Here is a 19,332-nt window from a genome sequence, read left to right as displayed (position 1 = left end):
CAAACAAGCTAGCAGGTATACTATGCTTCCATCTTGTAATAAATTTTCTTAAATATAAGTTTATCCTGGAGTGAATTTCAGTCAACTTGGAAATCCTCTTATAAATTTAGCAATAAAAGCCTTCTCCAATATGGATCATTTTCAAGTCCTTACTCTTCCATTAACAGTATTAAAAAAATAACAGAGTTGCCATTTGCTCTTATATTTTAAATACATTCCTAAATTCTGTTAGTTCCATTTGGTAATATTATGTTTAGAATAACTGCATCTAAATTGATAAGTGATCATTAGTTCTTTTGTTTTTTTTTTGTTTTGTTTTATTAGATTGGATTCATGAAGAATGTATTTTCTAAATCATTTCAACCTATCCTTTGGGTTTATATACATTCATTTATCTTTTCTCTTTTTCACATTTTTCTATTCCCATAATTAAAACTTTTATTTTTAAAAAATCTTTTAAAACAGTGTGCATGACTTGTTCCTACATATGCATTTATGTAAAAATGGATTTGTGCATATATAATACATGGAAACTGAAGCTGTACTGAAATGTACTGTGGGTAAACTTTCTTGCTACTTTGTTTTTTACTCTAACTACAAAATGCCAAACTTAGAAGAGTGTATCTATTTTATGTAAAAATTTTAACACTGAAGGAGTCACAAAAGTTGATGAACTAAGAACATCAGATTTAATTCTACTTTATTTTGAGATTTGTTTTCTAGTTCAAGAAAATTACCCATCCAGGACACAACATGCAATATTAGTTAGGAGTGGGCAATTATTAGGATAGGTGAGAGTCCTTAAAAGAAAAATATAATTTCATGTTTTACTAATGGTTTTAAGGCAGGCAGAACATCTGCCTTAAACAAATGGTTAGTACTGCAATTATGTTTGTGAATATAATGCTTTTATGAATTTGCCAATTCCCCCACATTTCCACTTCTGTCATTAGGTGGTGCAGGTATCCTACACTTTCCAGAAGTTCACAATAGGCCACTTCACTTTTGTGAAGACCTACATTAGTACCTGTTCATTACCTGAAAGGAATGGAAGAGGATTTTCACTTTCTCACACACACACACACACACACACACGCACACACACACAGAGGCCATTACTGTATTAACATTGGTCTTTTCTAAAAGCAAAGGGACAGAATATAAACTTTTGGAAAGCCGGGGACACTCTGCTTTAGGCCATTTTGGTTTGTAAGGTTTCATAGGATCTTTCTACTTTTTGGATAGTGGGGGAAACCCATATTTGGCTTTAGAAAGCAACGGAGAATGAGTGGGGCATCTGGTGTAAGCTGAAGAAAGGACTGCAGGATCTGGAGCATCTGAGGTTTGTTCCTTTCAGTGCCTCAGTGAGCTCAAGCTACAAAATACTATCTTCTGCTTACTTAAACACATGTGAAACAGAAACAAAATACAATATTAGCTAATTAATATATAATAAAAATATAACTCACATATTATAAAATTATTTCTGTCCACATATGGTCAATGCTTATGGGAAAACAAATCATAATTGGAAGTCACTTTATTCCTTTACCAAAAGAAATCACTCAGATTTTAACACATAAGAACTTATTTATTCCTCATAATAGCCCTATGAAGTTGGTAATATTAGCTCCTGGCCAAAAGTCTACGTGTGATCTTTCAAGCTTGACCACAGGTAACTAAAAAGGCTTTACCCTGGCAGGTGTCACAACAGAAAGCTGCCCTACCCATACCAGATTTGGTGTGCAGCCAATGCATTGTGGTCTCTGAGTCTGGGGAAAACTCAGGGCTCCGTAATAAGCCATGCTCTTAAGCATAGCTACACTACTAGATCAGTTTCCTCCATTCATCAAATGCCTTTGACGGATGCCCTCCTCAGAGGCCTTCGCTGGAAAGAACATGGATGGGAGGGAACACTTAAGACACTTTTTCTCTACTCTGACTCAGTACTCAAAACTTTTCCACTCTTAGTCCTTTTTCCTCTCCCTCCAACCTGCCCTTTGGCTCCTAGATCCGTAAAATTTCAGAGGCCTTTCTCTGGGCCTCCCTCAGCAGTAAGACAATTCCCCATGTCTGAGCTGACCAATCTGATCCACCTGACTCTATCCTGGAGCTGTTCTGTGGGGAAAATGGACAGTGCTTGGAGAGTTGGTGCTTTCTCCAGGTCAGCCTCTTGCTTATACTATTGAAATAGGTGATTGAAAGCTTGACTGGTACCTTTTTATTGGTCCTCTGGTTTAAAACCCTGAAACCTAACAGCTCAGCCCAGCTCTGCTCTTGACACTCTCCTTTTATAGATGCAGAAATGGAGGTACTGAGAGCTTAAGTGACTTGCCCAAGGTCAAATAGCTAGTAAGAGGAAGTGCGAGGTTTCAAACAAGCCAGTTTGGTGCCATTCTCTTAACTACACAATCTTCTTCTTGGCAAATATTATTGTCTATTTTTCTATATTTATGTTCTCATATATTTGCATTTGCTTAATTTTTCAAAGGCAACTAATTTCCATCATTTTGACATTCTTGTGGTGATGGGAGTTATTAGAAGTACTCCAAGTAAGTGAAACATCATTTACTATATGATTTTATCACTCTGAATAGTAGTTTATTGAATAAGTGCTACTGATAAACCTATCCAAGAATATTAGAATGTTAGATAATTCTTGCTAGAGATTTGTATGATAGAAAGGACACTCATCTCTCTCTTATCTTGCTAAAGTTTATATTGAGATACCTCAAGTATTTTGGAAAATACAATTTGGTTATAATTATTCCTAAATCATATATTTTTAAAGGAGTGGTATCATTTTAAAATTTCTTTTCTAGACATGTCAAACCTTTTCATTATTCCAATTATAGTCCAAAGGTTATATCAATAAAAATCCAGGTTGCTCTTGAAAAGATTTTGCTTTTTTGCATTACGAATTAGTATTGTACAAAAAGCCAAGACTGTGTTAAGAAATACTTTGCAAAATATCACTTAAGAATCAAATATTCTTAAATTCTTTGTCAAAATTGTGTGATTTGTAGATTTACAAGTAGTACACTTGTAGTACAAATTAGTCTCTTTACACTAAAGGAAAAGCTGACATATATATTTTATCTTATAAGTATAATAAAATATAAAAAGAACATAAATAGTAAAACTTATATAGTTATAAATTGAATTAGGTACACAGATGTAGGTTGTCATTTTTTACCTGAAAAAGACTTAAAATGAATAAGCTGCCTATCTGTGGATTATAACTTTTACATATAAATGATGGATAGAAGAAAGTATTACTTAGATTCATCCGATTTTCTTATTTATGAACTGATCTATTTCATATATTTGTCTATTTATTCAGTATAGAACTTTTATCCATCCATTATGTGCTAAAATAGAACAAAATGATGACCTGGGCCTTGTCTCCAAGGACTTTCATTTTAAAGTAAGAATGCCAGGTTTCAGCACTGCTCTTTATGGGGTTATGGGAGAAAAGTTACCTAATCTAGCCTATAGAAGAGAACACTTCTTAGAAGAGATGATAATTGATGAGTGTCTTAAAGTTTGAACAAAATTTAGTCTGGCAAACAGAAAAGGAAAGGCAGTACAGACAAATAAATTATAAGAACTCATTCCACTGAGGTGAGAAATAAGCAGGAATCTGCTAAAAACTCCAAGCCTTTGGTTTTGTTAAGAATTGACCCCACATTAGTCAGTGGCAGTGACAGGGTTTTTAGACAGGGTCATGGTTAGATATCCATTAAACAGAGTTCTTGGTGGCACTTTGTCAGGTGGATTTGTCAGGACCGGAGGTAAGGAGAGTAGTTAAACATGGGGGCTCTTAACCAGGAGGCCTGGGGCCCCTAAAGGGCTTATGGATATAATTTAGGAGGTCCTTGAACTTGAATGAGGAATCATTACATTATTATTCACATTAATCTCTTATTAAATATAGGATTTTCATCAATTATGAAGATAAGTGCACCAGCTACACTGTGATGCATAGAAACTATAGATGTATTCATACTGCATTCCAGTTCTTACAGGTATCATAAAACTTTTTCTTCCTTCCTTCCTTCCTTCCTTCCTTCCTTCCTTCCTTCCTTCCTTCCTTCTTTCTTTCCTTCCTTCCTTTCTTCCTTCCTTCTTTCTTTCTTTCTTCCTTTCTTCCTTCCTTCCTTCCTCTTTCTTTCTTTCTTTCTTTCTTTCTTTCTTTCTTTCTTTCTTTTCTTTCTTTCTTTCTTTTTCTTTCTTTCTTCTTTCTTCTTGCAGTAAAAACACACAACATAAAATCTACTGTCAAAATCTTTTTTAAAAAAGATTTATTTACCTATTTATTTGAGAGAGAGAGTGGGGAGAGGGGCAGAGGGAGAAAATCTTCAAGCAGATTCAACTTGGGGTTCAACCCCAGGACCCATGAGATCATGAACTGAGCCAAAAACCAAGAGTGGGATGCTTAACTGACTGAGCCACTCAGATGTCCCTGTCATAACTATTTTTAAGCATAAAGTTTAGTAGTGTTAAGTATGTTTACATTGTTGTGGGATAGATCTACAAAACTTTTTCATCTTGCAAAACTGAAACTCTTATACTCATTATACAGAAATTCCTCATTTCCCAATTCTCTCAGGCTTTGGTAACCACAATTCTTCTTTTGGTTTCTATGAATTTGACTACTCTAGATACCTCATATAAGTAGTCATACAGTCTTTTTGTGACTTGCTTAATTTACTTAGCAAATGATGTTGTAACATATCATAATTTCCTTCCTTTTTTTAAGGCTGAATGATGTACCATTGTATATATACTATATTTTGTTCATGCATTCCTTCATCAGTGAACATTTGGGATGCTTCCCCTTCTTGGCTATTATAAATAATGCTACTATAAATATAGGTGTGCAAATAATGCTTTGAGACTCTGCTTTCAATTCTTTTGGACATATACCATGAAGTGGAGTTGGTGGATAATATGGTAGTTCTATTTTTAATTTTTGAGGAACCACCATACTATCTTCCATAGCTATTTTACAACATTAAAATCTCACAACAGTGCACAGAGGTTTCAAATTCTTCACATCTTCACCAACATTTGTCATTTTCTATTATTCTGATAATAGTCATTCTAACGGGTGTAAGGTGGGCTTGGATTTGGATTTCATCTTTTCATATGGTTGTTGGCCATTTGTATATCATCTTTCAAGAAATGCCATTTGAAGTCCACGCCCATTCCTGAATTAGGTTGTTTGTTGTTGCTTAGTTGTAAAAGTTTTTTATATAGTCTGGATATTAACCCCTTATGAGATATAGAATTTGTAAATTTTCCTTCCATTCTGTAAGTTTTCACTTTCTTGCTCATGTCCTTTGATGCACAGAAGTTTTTAAGTTTGATGTAGCCCCATTTTTTCTATTTTTTGCCTTTGTTGTCTTTGCTTTTGGTGGCAGCTCCAAGAATTATTGCCAAATCCAATGTCATGAAGCTTTTCCTCCATGTTTTCTTCTAGGAATTTTATAGATTATGGTTTTGTGTTTAGGTCTTTTATTCATTTTGAGTTAATTTCTTTCATATAGGGTAAGGTAAAAGTCTAAGTTCAATCTTGTACATGTGAAAACACCGTTTATTAAAGTGACTGTCCTTTTTAAAATAATATTTAGGCCTATCACTGCTACAAAGCTACATTGCCTGTTAATCCTACTATTAGAATTTTTTTTTAATTTAACCTACTAATGAAGCATATTACCATATCACATTATTTTTAAGAATGTTGATAAATGTATTTCAGTATAATTTATTTGCCTTGTAATCCTTTAAAATTTATTTTATGAACTGATTGATTTTTATGCATTTATGATATAAAATATTTTTTGCCTATTTATTAATTTTACATTATTATAAGAAGGAAGCTATTGGTTTCACCAGACTGCACAGGGTTTGTGGACTCAAAAATTATTAAGAATTCAGAGATTATTTCAGTAACTCAGACAATGGATGAAGCCTTGAACTACAGCTATGGCAATAAGAAATACGTAACATCAAGAAAAGGCAAATTCAGTATGATTTCATGATTAAATAAATGCCACAAACCAAGGAGAAGGTGAAGTCTATGATGCCCACCAGATTTTTAACTTGGGTGACTCATTGGGTGACTGTAGTTTTCTGGGAGTCATCAGTGTAGAAGCTGCATTTAAAACCATGAGAGAAGGGGTGCCTGAGTGGCTCAGTTGGTTAAGGGTTTGATTCTTGATCTCAGCTCAGGTATGATCTCAGGGTCATGAGTTCGAACCCCGCATCGGGCTTCATGCTGGGCATGGAACCTATTTAAAACTGTGAGAATACCTGTCATCACCCATGGAGAGAAGGTAGAGGGAAAAATTCAATCAGGGTGAAACCAATATTCAAAGACCAGCCAATTCATTATTTTCAGCTATGGTGTCATGCAGTATATTTAATGTGTCAGCAAATAGAACTAGTATATAAAGAATAAAACTTCAATAAGCAATTGGTGGTTAATTTGTAAAGGACCAATTGTTATGACTCTCCTCTGCATTTATAATTTTTGCACCTGCAATTATTTGCATGCAAAACAAATGCAGCTACAAATGTGCCTAATTATAGGCACAACCATCCAAAATTGCCCACAAATAATAGGACAAAGAGATGCCATCTGTGAAAGTGCAGCTACTGCCTCAGACCTTTCCTGTTCCACATCCTGTAAGGCTTCCCTTTGGCTTCTGTCTTGGGCTTCATTCTTGCCTGATCTCATTCATGCATTATAGGCTGGTCATTCTAATGAGCTAAGTCAGTAGGTCTTTCCTCTTATGCAACCATTATAATTACCCCCCACCAAATATAAAATGTACCATAGTATGGGCAGACTGAAAATGGAAGCCATTTCTGAAGTACATCATTTGTCTTGTTAGTGTGAACAGAGTCAATTTTTTATTCACGTGTAATTTTACAAGGTAGGCAACTTGAATGCTGTAAAGACGAAATCTCATACAAATTTCTGCTCAAAGGTGACAAGAAAATTATGTTACTCTACTTTAAAAAATTTAGCCATTTATTAAAAACACAGCTGTCAGTTTGGATCAAATATATTCATATTTCCCCATTATATTATTAGGACCATCATGAAATTTAATATTGTCCCTTGGAGTTTGATTTCCTACAAAAGTGTCATAACACAATCAGTACTATTGCAAATAATTATTGAACTGTGTGAAGACTAGTTATGATTTCAGGCGGGAAATATATGATAGTGGTCGAGAAATACAAAACCCAGGTTAACACTTGATAAGGATTCTGTTCTCATACAAATGTCAGTAGTAATAAATGTGGGGACCACATAGCCTGCTTTATGAAAATGAAATAGGTTCCAGGCAGAATAATTTGCTAAGATTTTAATGATATAGCTCAAATATTACTTGCTTATCATTTAATCATATTAAACACTCTGAATCTGATAAATCATCTGTGATAGAAACAATACACTTAAAGAATGAGAAATTGGGTAGTTTATTAGACTAATGACTAAAACCAGAATGTAACATATATCTCTTCTATGAAATCTATAATTCTCCATTCTATTTATAGTGTTTGGAATTGTCATAAAGTATTATCATGAAGGTTTCAGGGGCAAATGGAGGCTTAGGGATTTTAAAATGTTCATCAGCTTTTATTTTTTTTATTTAAAATATTATAGTGAATAGAAAGGTTTATTTTTGTCCCACCACATTTTTTCTCAGTGGTACATAGGTCACAAAGAATTGAAGCAGTAGTCAGACACCAGCCTTAAGTTTATGGACAATGCGGCACATGCTTAAACATTTAGACATTGGAAAGTTAGACATTAGAAATATAGTAAGATATTTAGATTTATCAAAAGAAGTCATGTTAAGAAAATTAGAATTTATAAAAGGGAAGTTATCATTCCAAAAGGAGAGTTAATTAGATGCAAAAGATTGTTCTGTTATATATAACTGAACATTTCAATGGATGCAATCAAAATTCAAAATATTGTTAATGGCATGAAAACTTAAGCTGTTTGTTTTCACAAGAAGCAAAAGAACATTTTGAGACATTAAAAAAGATAATGTTACTCACATCCTGAGCTACCATTTGTTGATACCAGAGTCAAGTTGGAAGGCCATGGATTCCGAACAATATCTTGCCAGTGAATTGTGTCTGTGTAACAAAGAAATTTGTTCTGGTCTACATACACTCCACCATTAAGGATTTCTGTATTAAAACAAACAAACAAAGATTTCTTGTCAAACTTTTTGTTGATGAAAAGGTAGTCAATAAAAATGATTTATTCTTAAACTATTTTATTTTATTTTATTATGTTATGTTAATCACCATACATTACATCATTAGTTTTTGATGTAGTGTTCCATGATTCATTGTTTGCGTATAACACCCAGTGCTCCATTCAATAGATGCCCTCTTTAATACCCATCACCAGGCTAACCCATCCCCCCACCCCCCTCCCCTCTAGAACCCTCAGTTTGTTTCTCAGAGTCCATAGTCTCTCATGGTTATATTCTTAAACTATTTTAATGTTAAATTAGAGTTACATTGTTAATAGCCAAGACATCTTTTAAAATATCACTGAGTCATATAAATTGATTGCAGAAATAGGGAAAGATTGAAAAATATAAAGAAATACAACCACTTATAATATAAATACCCAGAGAGACACTCTTCACATTTTGGTATAGATGTTTTCAATCTCTTTCCTTTTTGTTTTCTTCTGAAATTGGAATAACATTGAATATAATATTTCATAACCTGCTAGTTTTAATATTAAGTGGTGAGTCTTTAATGATAATTAAATGTTATTCTACATTATTTCTAATGAAACTACAATATGCTAGAGTATAAATTAAATAATATTTAACCAGTTCCCTCTTATTGGTCATTTAACTTGTTTGTCTCTCTTAAAAAAATTATTAGTCCATGTGACATCGACTGGAGTCAGTAGGAAGCAATTAAAACAAAATGAAAGCTAAAATTAATGTTTCAATTATGAAGAAATGCTCTTTGATCTTTGATCCTCTCAAATGGAATCAATAGAATTGCCAGTTATTCTTTAAGAACAACACAAAGACATAATAAAAACCTGATGGTTCATCGGAACAATGGCAGGACCATGGGATAAAATGCACTAAAGCCAATTTTTACTTGATTCTCTATTTCACACTGGCCTTGATCAGCTAACTTGTTCCCCCTGAACAATAGCTGATAGTATATGTAAATTCTCTTGCAGATTGCTTTAAGTTATCCAGAAAAAAAAAAAAAAAAGATATTCCCTCCGAAAGTACTATTTGTTTTTTGGTTTTTTTTGGAAAATACTATTCTTACTACTTGAAGAAATTGGTTAGAAATACACATAGCATCTTCCTCCTCAATATCTACCCCTTCTATCCAACATAAAAACAACTTAAGAGAAATTATATTTCAGTCCATAATACACTGTTACAAGTAACAAAAACAGTTAACAATAATTTATATAGCTAGAGGATGATTTTTCTCACATAAGAAATCTATAGGAGGTAGTGGTGTCCACAGGACCCACATCTGTTTTGTGTGTTGGTTTTATTTGTTACAGGCACAAGAAGGTTGATGTATCTAAAAGTGTCTGTCTGAATTCAAGACAAGATGAAAACAGAAGAGCAAGCAAGAGACATCCTCCTACTGAGGCTCTGACTTTCTATTTGGGAAGAGATGTTCTCCCCAAGGATTATGTCGGCATTTTATTGGCCAGAACAGTGTCCCATGAGCATTCCTACTACAAGAGAGGCTGGGTGGACTTATTGCTACTTGAAAAAAACTTAAACAAGCAGGACTGTTAGTGAGAAAGAAGAGGAAGATGAATAATGGGAAGGCAACTACTCTATTTCCCATGGTGGCCTTGAGAAAATTATCTCTTTCTTGTGTAGTATCCCTAGCTAAACTTTTAAGAGTCACCTTAAACCAAGGAGGGAGATAAAAGGATGAAAGGAACATATGACACCGTAAGAGGAGTATTTGTGGAAGTAAGATAGGTGGGCACATCTCAATTGCCTTATTGCATTGTATTTATAAAATGCACCAGATTAATTTTGACGTCGCAGGGCTTTCCACATTTAAAATCACTCCAGTTCTCATCATCAATCCTTTCACTGACTATTGGTTCCATTTTCTCAGGTGAGGAAAAAAAAAGAAACAAAAATAAATTAGATCATCTTTCTACTTCTAAAACCCAGTTCATTATTTTTCATGACCTAACCATACAATCTTCATCAAAGCAGAGGGAGATATAAGACATAAGAAAGATTGTGAAAATGGATTTCTACATTAATGCTTGGCATTAAAGTTTCTATCTATGAAATGTGACAATCTCATACTAATAGCTTTCTCATGAGACATTAGGTGATGCTCTTCTGCTCTAGAAATAATTCTTCATTAGGTGGCAAGAAAGGAGATTTTGACTGCTATCCAGGAAATGAAGGTTATTTTTCAGTCTACATTTGGAAAAGTTCTACTTTAAAAAATGTGAGGAGAAAACAATAGCTCAAATATTGTAGAAAGAGTGTATTTTTCAGGATTCACATTATAATTCAAATAGTTCATATTGAAGGAACACAGTATCCATCTCTAACTTCCTATCTAAAAATATTTAAATGGAATCAGATTATATTATACTGAATAATAATCTCATCAAATCCCTTCAACAATATTAATCTGCTACCAATGTTGACATTTGTTTCTCAGAAATATTCTGTTCAAAAGCTTGATTTATACTTGGAAAAGGATTTAGAAAAGAGGCAGTAATAATTCAAGTATAATCTTACATGTTAAAATTTCAAATTAAGACTACAATCATGATCAGTTTGGATAACACCCTAAATTCAAAACCCAGCATCTGCTAGCAATTCTGGTCAGGAAGATTTATAAACTTCTAGTATTTAATGATGGATTTATAAGGCACATTTAGTCTATTCGTGTATGAGTCTATTTTCCCTGAAAATAGTCTTTTCCTTTATATTTGGCTTAGATTGTATTCTGTTGGTGAATGTCGAAACACTATAATCAGAAAATGAGCATTTTATTGACATTTATAGGAGAGTTTTAACATATACTTTATCTTACATTTTCTTTTGATCAATTTGGTTACCTAAAGATAGGTGAGGAAATGTTAATATTGTACTTATTCATTGGTATAGTTTACATTGATTTTATAACTTTATACTTTTTTTTTTTGAGAGAGAGTGCACATGGGATAAGGGGGTGGGAGGGAAGACAGAGAGAGAGGGAGATAAAATCCTAAATGGCTCCATGCCCAGCACAGAGCTACATGGGGCTCAATCTCAGGATCCTGAGATCATGACCTAAGCAGAAACCAGGAGTCAGATTCTTGGCCTGAGCCACCCAGGTGCTCCTATACAAAATTTTAAACTTTAATTTAATATGCTTTTTTGGTGAAATATTCAGTTAGATTTATTTCTGAACCAAGAAAATTCTAGGGAAATATATTGACCTGTAAGAAAGTTGTTGGAAACACAGACTATTTACTGGACAAAAGGGCTTCCTAATGTTTTTGACTATTATGGCTTGGCTGCCTTTTTAGATTAGAAAGAAAGACAAGGATTAGAAAAAGAGAAATGCTTGGTAAGATATTTATCCAAGAAGATATCAGGAAAATGTCTGGTCATACTTCAGATCTATGTTTACCAACAAACAAGAACAGCAGAGTTATCATAAATTCTATTAAAGACTTATTGGATCTGTGTTATGCCAAGAGAGTTTCCCTTCCATTAGAATGAAATTAAGTGATTAATAATTAAATTTTTAAACCATGACAAAAAAGAGGATTTCCAATTCTAAGTAATATAGAAAACAAGCACAAATGTAACTGACATTCACATAAAGATGCACAAAGCCTGGAAAAGTGAAATGACTTAAAGAATAAGTAAATAACCTCAGGGTCATCCCATCTATTGTATTTCACTTCCACTGTAGGAAATATATCAGAGAAAATTAGGAGAAACACATATAGAATCTTGGTCATTGTAATAATTGGTAGAAAAAAAACTGCTATGAATTTTTTATCATATTATATAAAAATACTCCCAGTAAGTTCACAAAACAGAACTCTTTTTAATAAATGTCACAATTAAGTATGGTAAGATATATGAAATATGATCTTCTATGCAAGAAATATTTAATTTTTAAAAAATTCTGCCAAACACTTAAACAGGTTTGTGTATCAAACATTTCCTACTAGATTAATGCATGCAAGTCAAGTAAAAAATATGAATCTTTCTGTATGTAGAGTAAGTAAATTATAATCAACACTACTCTTACATACATTGAATTTAACATATATAGCACACAATTTATAACTGAAATACTAGACTAAACTCTATGAAGGCAAGGAATATTTTTCAGTTCTGTATCTATATCAAACCTGAAGCAATAGCTAATCAACACATATTTGTTAAATCAAACTTAAAACACAAAAGTAACATGAATTTGCCACCAACATTGATCAATTAACTTCTGTTGTAACTTTTAATTTTAAATTCTGACCAAATCAAAGTAAAAATGAAAGTTTTTTTTTTCCTTAAACACTCTATAGTTTATCTGAACTGGTTCTATATTTCATTATGTCAGAGGTCATTTCTGTTTTGGTCAAAACTCTATCCCCAGTGTCTAGCATTATGCAAGGCAGAAGCCAGATACACAATAAATATTTGCTCTATGAAATCAAATATAATAGCCTGATTATAGAAAAACATATTTGGGTAGGCCAATAAATATCTATCTTGAGTATAGGAAAAAATTTAAAAAATAGTTTTTATAAGCTGAAAGATAAATAGCTTTTATTATATAAAATGCTTATAATTGATAATGTACAAAATTACTGCAAGCAGTATGTTGGATATTTATAAGTCACATTTAGACATTTTCTTCTGTATCCCTAAACCTATTTTGTGCATCAAATTCAGTTATTATTTATCAAGTAAATAATGATGATTTTGAGCTATCCTGGACACATCAAATTTCCTCAAACCTGTACAAATTACCTAGTATATGTAAGAGCATGTTTCTTATATTGAATTGTAAATCTACCTCATATTGTTCCTTAAATTATTTTCTAGAAAGGTGTAAAGTGCCAATATGACATATAAGAGGTTATAAAGTATTTGTGTCTTAGTCTTCCAATCCGCAAAGATTGTCCATTTGACCATTTCTTCCCTTGATTTCCCATTTGCATGAGTCTAATGAAGAAGGAAATGTTTGTGTTATTTAAATAAGTTCTTTTGCACTCTTCATTTCTTTTCAAATGCTAGTTATTATAGTGAATTTGGGGATGACTGACCATTAAAAGAATCGCTGACATTTTGCAAATATATCCTCTCAAAAGAAAATGTGATAAAATACTGAATCATGGTTTTTTTTCCTCCCCTGCCTGGTATGAAATAGCCTAATTGTGATGAAGCATCCCTGCTGAAAATACAGATTAATATGACCTCCTTACATAGTTTAAGAAGTTGACAAAATTGCTTTGACCCCATGCACAATTTGTAACTATTTCATAAATAAGACTGAATGTCTTTTTTTTTTTTTTTTACAAAATAAAGATAATTTTAAATGCAGTTAGCCATATTCCACTATAGTCTACATGACTGGTATCAACAGTAAACATTTTACTTCTACTCACAAAGCTACCAAAGGTAATATAAGAAAATCAAAAAAGCAAGAATGAAATACTTAACATCAATCCCTGATTGTATATCTAAATGTCTTGTTTTGCATGGGCACATCTACAGGTAAACCTTAGAGTTAAAATGATAATAAAAATAAAGATTAGAGGGGCACCTGGGTGGCTCAGTTGGTTAAGCGACTGCCTTCGGCTCAGGTCATGATCCTGGAGTCCCGGGATCAAGTCCCACATCGGGCTCCCCGCTCAGCAGGGAGTCTGCTTCTCCCTCTGACCCTCCCCCTCTCATGCTCTCTGTCTCCCATTCTCTCTCTCAGATAAATAAATAAAACCTTTAAAAAAAAATAAAAAAAAATAAATAAATAAAGATTAGAGATATTGCACTTGTCTAATTACTGTGGGAATGTCTGACTAATCCATATATCAGACTTATATTGCCTAACCAAGCCAAAGGTCACAGTCAAGAAGTCAGAATCCAAAGTGGCAAAGCCCATTTTCAAGATGAAGCTATAGGACGCAGTCACTGGATTTTCTCAGACATAAAGCAATGTATCTTTCTTACTGTCATCACCTTAAGCCACACAAGTCTGTTGGCAGATAATGATACAAAAGTAATATAGCTCACATCATCCACCTGTGATACTTAATACATCATCTCTGGAATGGACTTGGTCCAGAGATTCCTATATCTTTCTCAAACCCAGAGCTTTCAGCTGGGAGCACAGTGAATTGTGCTACCCCACTGGGTCAGCCCTCAAGGTTCATTATTAATAAGCTGAGACTCTAAAGGCTAATGAGAACCGGGTGCTTGAGGAGACAATGGCTCATTCATCATCAATCAAGCTTTGAAGTTTTTATACAGATGATTTAAGGAGAGTTGAAGTGTGCAAAATTGAAATGTCACATTTGTATTGGGAGTGGGGAGAAGGTGATAATGTAAATGAGTGATGTAACCCTCTGTATTTCAGCTCAATGATCAGAGTCAAAAGCTCATGGATGCGGATACTGAATGAATGCTAGGAAGCAACAGCGGACAGTTTTCTGATCCAAGCAGGCAATTTCAAGAAGAAATGATTAGGTTCACTGGCTGAAAATCAGCTTAAAATAGAAAATAATGGCAAAAATATCTTGATTTCAATTGAATAGAGCTCAGTAATGCTCTCCATAAAGTTCCAGTGTACAATTCTTAGCTTTCATTATGTTTCAACTTGCGTCCGAACTCTGAGAAGTCTACTATGACCATCTAGCTTTTAGAGGTTAACTGCTGCTAACTCATATAACACTGATTATTTGAACCACTCCCCTGACAGAGCAAATACTATCCTACCTTCTTTATCCTTTTGCATGCTTATCTTATCTCCCCTCTTATAGATCTCTAGAGGATAAGAACCATGACATACATCTTTCTGTGGCCTTAGTGTAAAAAAAAGTGTCAAGCACATAGTAGAAATTGATGATTATAATGACAATAACAACATATCTTGAGAACATAACTGATATTTGTAAGAAAGTTTTCGGTTGCTGAATTGATAGTCTAATGTAAGTCATATTTCCTCTTCATGTACTAGATAATGTTCACATTATAAATCACATAAAATATTGAATGAAATTAGTGTAATCTTAATGTATTAATTCTTCTTATCTATTAGGGAAGTAGTAATCTACTTAAACTCATTGATGTTGTCTGGAAAATTTTAAAAATAAATTTTGTCTTGTAATTGCTTTAAATTATGATTACAGGATTTCCTTTTCAAATTGTTCTCTTACCTCATTATATAATTCTATGTATGTGCCAATATGTTTAATATTTACCCCTAATAATTTCTCCCAAACTTTTACTCCCCCTATGTTTCCTTATTTCAGTTAAGATCAGAATAACATGCTGTGAAAGTCAAGTAGACTCCAAACTTGAGACTTACCATTAATTCATTTACCTCTATATTTAATCAGTCTGATATCCTGAATAAAATTTGTCATAATGTCTCTTAATTTATCCCATTCTTTTTACATGTACTGCTATTCTTAATTCAGGTTCTATCATCTCATAGCAGATTGAACTTTTTGCTTCAAGCCCACTCTCCCCACAAATTCATCTTGCATACTAAAGTCATAGTAAATTCTATACTATAGGTAGATAGATACATATACATATAAGTAAGCAGCTGGTTAGATAAGACAGACAAACATACAGATAGATATGCTATAGGTAGATGGGTGGGTAGATAGACAGATAAATAGATGATGGATTGATCCATCTTCCACTCTTGGGGCTTTAAGTGCAAAGGCAAAAACACCAAATCTAGGTAACTAGGTAAAACTAAGTTCAAAATCTAGTTTTCTGCGTCCAAGATGTGTGACCTTGTAGACCTTTATGAAACTCAGTTTGCTCAACTCTATAGTGGAAATATTGTACTCACGGTATCTGTCACACAGTTGTTGATTATACTACACTTTATACTTAGTAATTACTTAGAGAGCTGTTTACTCATTAGTATAAACAAGAGTAATGCTTTTTCTATGTATTTATATAAACTTTGCATTACTTAGTATTAGATTAGATTATATTTAAAAGAAGACAGAATTTTATTTATTTATTTATTTATTTATTTATTTATTTATTTATTATAAAAGTCTGGCTTGGTGATTCAAAGCTATTATGGAAAATCCACAGTCATCAGGGGCCCAGATTCCATTTCATCTTGTTGCTCCACCATCCTTAAAACAAGAGGAGTTTCTACCTGGTAAATTCCATGCAAAAGATGAAGGAAAGTGCACTGTCTCTTAATGAAGGTCCGTGCAAAGAGCCACCGAACAAAGACTGATTCCCTACCTTCCTTGTGCCTAGCTGTTGGCTCCACGAATTTGTTCATGGGTGGCCATATGATTAGCTAAACTTCATATACTATTTAAAAGCTAGTCAGTGGTAATGGATATTGGGAGACAACAAGCAGTTTCTGTCATCCTGACTCAAAAGAAATCTTGCATCTTCTGGATACTTATAAAACATAAATCTCATGACTTCAGCAAATACATAGTTTTTCAAACTTTTTCACTAAAGCATAACATACACACATAGATGTGCATATATAATATGCAATGCATTTTTACAAACTGTACACACTCTTATGTAGCCAACACCCAGATAAAGAAATAGAACATTCCATCATCACAGAAGCCTTCCTTATGCTTTCTTCTTCACACCACTCCCTTAAGGAAATTTTATCCTGAGTTTGAACAAAATTACTTTTACCTAGTTTTGTATTTTAAATAAATGGAATAATACCACATGCATTCTTTCTTGTCTGGCTCCCCTTTGCTCAATATTATGTTTATAAAATTCATCCACATTGTTCATTTTCATTGCTGTATGGTATTGAAGGTTTTATTTGTCCATTCTACACTGACGGGCATTTGAGTGCCTTCCACATTTGGGCTATTACAAATAATGCTCTTATTAACATCCTAGCATATGATTTTTGGTAACCAAATGTGCACATTTATATTGCATACATACCTAGAAATGAAATTGCTGGACCATAGTGATAATCCGTTTTTCAAAGTGCTTTTTACCAATTTATATTCCCATCTACTTGCTTCTTAGCCTTGTCAACCCCTATTTCTTTCTTTTTTTTTCTATGTATTTTATTGTAAACATTCTGGTTGGTATGATGTGGTATTACTTTAATTTGCACTTCCCCAATGATTAATAAGGTTTAGTCTCTTAAATATTATTTTTTAAATATGGTTTTCATAGGCAAGAGGTTTATTGTTTACTTGAGGAAGGGTCTTTCAATGTGTGAAACACAAAATACTGTGGAAAACTTTATCTCTATTTGAGTTTATTAGTAAACAACTGAGTAAGTTAATGTACCAGATGTTACCCTCCTAACTTGTAATTTTCTTTTTTTTGCAGGGGAATCTGATTCAATGTTCTGAAAATGATACTTTAAAATATATTGGAAAATATATTAAAACTATATCAGTAATTACATAAACAAAGAGCAAAGTATGAATTCTGAAAGATGGATGCAAAAGTCACAACAAGTATCTATCTGATAAAGATGAAACATAATTAAAGGTATATAAAGAGAAAGAATGAAAAATTCATTATCTTTGCTATTAAAATAGAACACTCCTTTACATAAAGATCAAATATTTTTATTCCCCTACCTCCCAGAAAGCCCTCAATACAGACAACAATCCTCTTAACTACTCCACGTTTCCAGAAAATATAATAGCTTCAGTAGAACAAATCAGTAGAGTTCAATGTTTTCATTACCAATAAGGGGGTAAGTCATATTAGTACCCAGAAATGCTTTGTCCCTTTTATTTATAGGCTTTAACACAATAAGCCTGAGATACACTGCAAGGTCACTTTCAAATATCTCACCTACAATATTAGTTTGTATAGTTTTAATAACTCTTCTCACAATGTGTGATTTCCTTACTACTTTTTTAGAGTATTTCAGAAAAGTATGATTTGTTCTGATGACAGTAATAATAAACAATAATGCTATGTATGTCTGTTGCTGGCAAGCTAAGACTTGCAGATAAAAGATAAAGCAAGAGAAAGAAGAATGACTTAATCTTGTAAAATGATTATACTATTTCAAACATCAAGATTTTTAAAAGGCTATATAAGAATCTTAAAAATAACATATACATGGCTTTGGGGGAAGATGTCTTTGCTAAAATGCCTATTTGTTAAAGTGATATTAAAAATAATAAATAAAAATGCCATTTTACAAAGTAAGTCATAAAATAACAATGTACAGAAGCTGGTATTATTATACTTTAAAAACCCACAATTAGGTCCAAATGAAGTAGATTTTTTAAATAGAGTTTTAATCTGGAAAAAATCAGGAATAAATGATAGAATAGGAGTATCATCATTTTATGAAGCACTGGCTGCAAAAGCTGTTAGATTTCCCTCTGTTCACTTCAGGTTGGTGCATAGTTCACAGGTCCCAATGTCTCCACTGGCAATTTCCAAGTGACCTTTCCATCGTTGCCATTACCATTGTGCTTCAAAGAAATAAGGGTAAATTCTAAAGGACAGGGACAAGTAAGCTAAGCTCTCCTCTTCCATTTCAAGAATCTGGCATTTTTACTGCAGCAGGATGGATTAATTAGGAAACAGAGAGCACTATTAAACACATCTCTGTAGCTCAGGGTTGAGCAGGGAGGTGGGACTGCTCCACACTTTTGTTTAAATTTATTAAGTTAAAAATTAAATCAATAAAATGCATAATAAAAAGTAGATGTGTAACAAGCATTAAACTATAATAATACTGCTGGCTAATATAAGGAAAACAAAGCCATTACTCTTGAATAAAGACAAGATGTAATCAAATACTGTATTTGCTCAGAGATTTTAAGAGTTAAAACTAGATATCTAAAATATCTGAAGAAGAAACTTATTAAAATTTCTACAGAAAGTACTTGACATCATTTCTAATAAATCATTATATTCTATGGCTCCTAGAACCACCACTCTCATTTTTCCCCATTGTAAAAATTATTTTCATCTTGTGACATTTGATGTCATAACAAAATAGGATCCACTATGCCCTGGTAAAGTTCTATAACCTTATCATGTCTTCTAAATTAAGATGCATTCTTATTTTAGAATGCCTCTACTT

General features: G+C 33.0%; 1 protein-coding gene across 2 annotated transcripts in view; it reads right to left on the bottom strand.

The window, feature by feature from the left end:
• Window positions 1-19,332, bottom strand: part of ERBB4 (erb-b2 receptor tyrosine kinase 4) — a 1,058,588-nt gene that overhangs the window by 335,930 nt on the left and 703,326 nt on the right. For both annotated transcript variants that reach the window (XM_081813693.1, XM_081813692.1), the window contains exon 4: window positions 8,086-8,220. In XM_081813693.1, coding sequence (XP_081669819.1) covers window positions 8,086-8,220 — 135 coding nt within the window. The remainder of the gene's footprint in view (window positions 1-8,085; window positions 8,221-19,332) is intronic.

The sequence above is a fragment of the Leptonychotes weddellii genome, chromosome 3 (assembly GCF_054177405.1).
Source record: "Leptonychotes weddellii isolate Sample4059 chromosome 3, ASM5417740v2, whole genome shotgun sequence".
NCBI classification, from domain to species: Eukaryota; Metazoa; Chordata; class Mammalia; order Carnivora; family Phocidae; genus Leptonychotes; species Leptonychotes weddellii.
The sequence above is the reverse complement of the archived record's forward strand: the minus strand, read 5'-3'. Positions and strand labels throughout refer to the sequence as shown.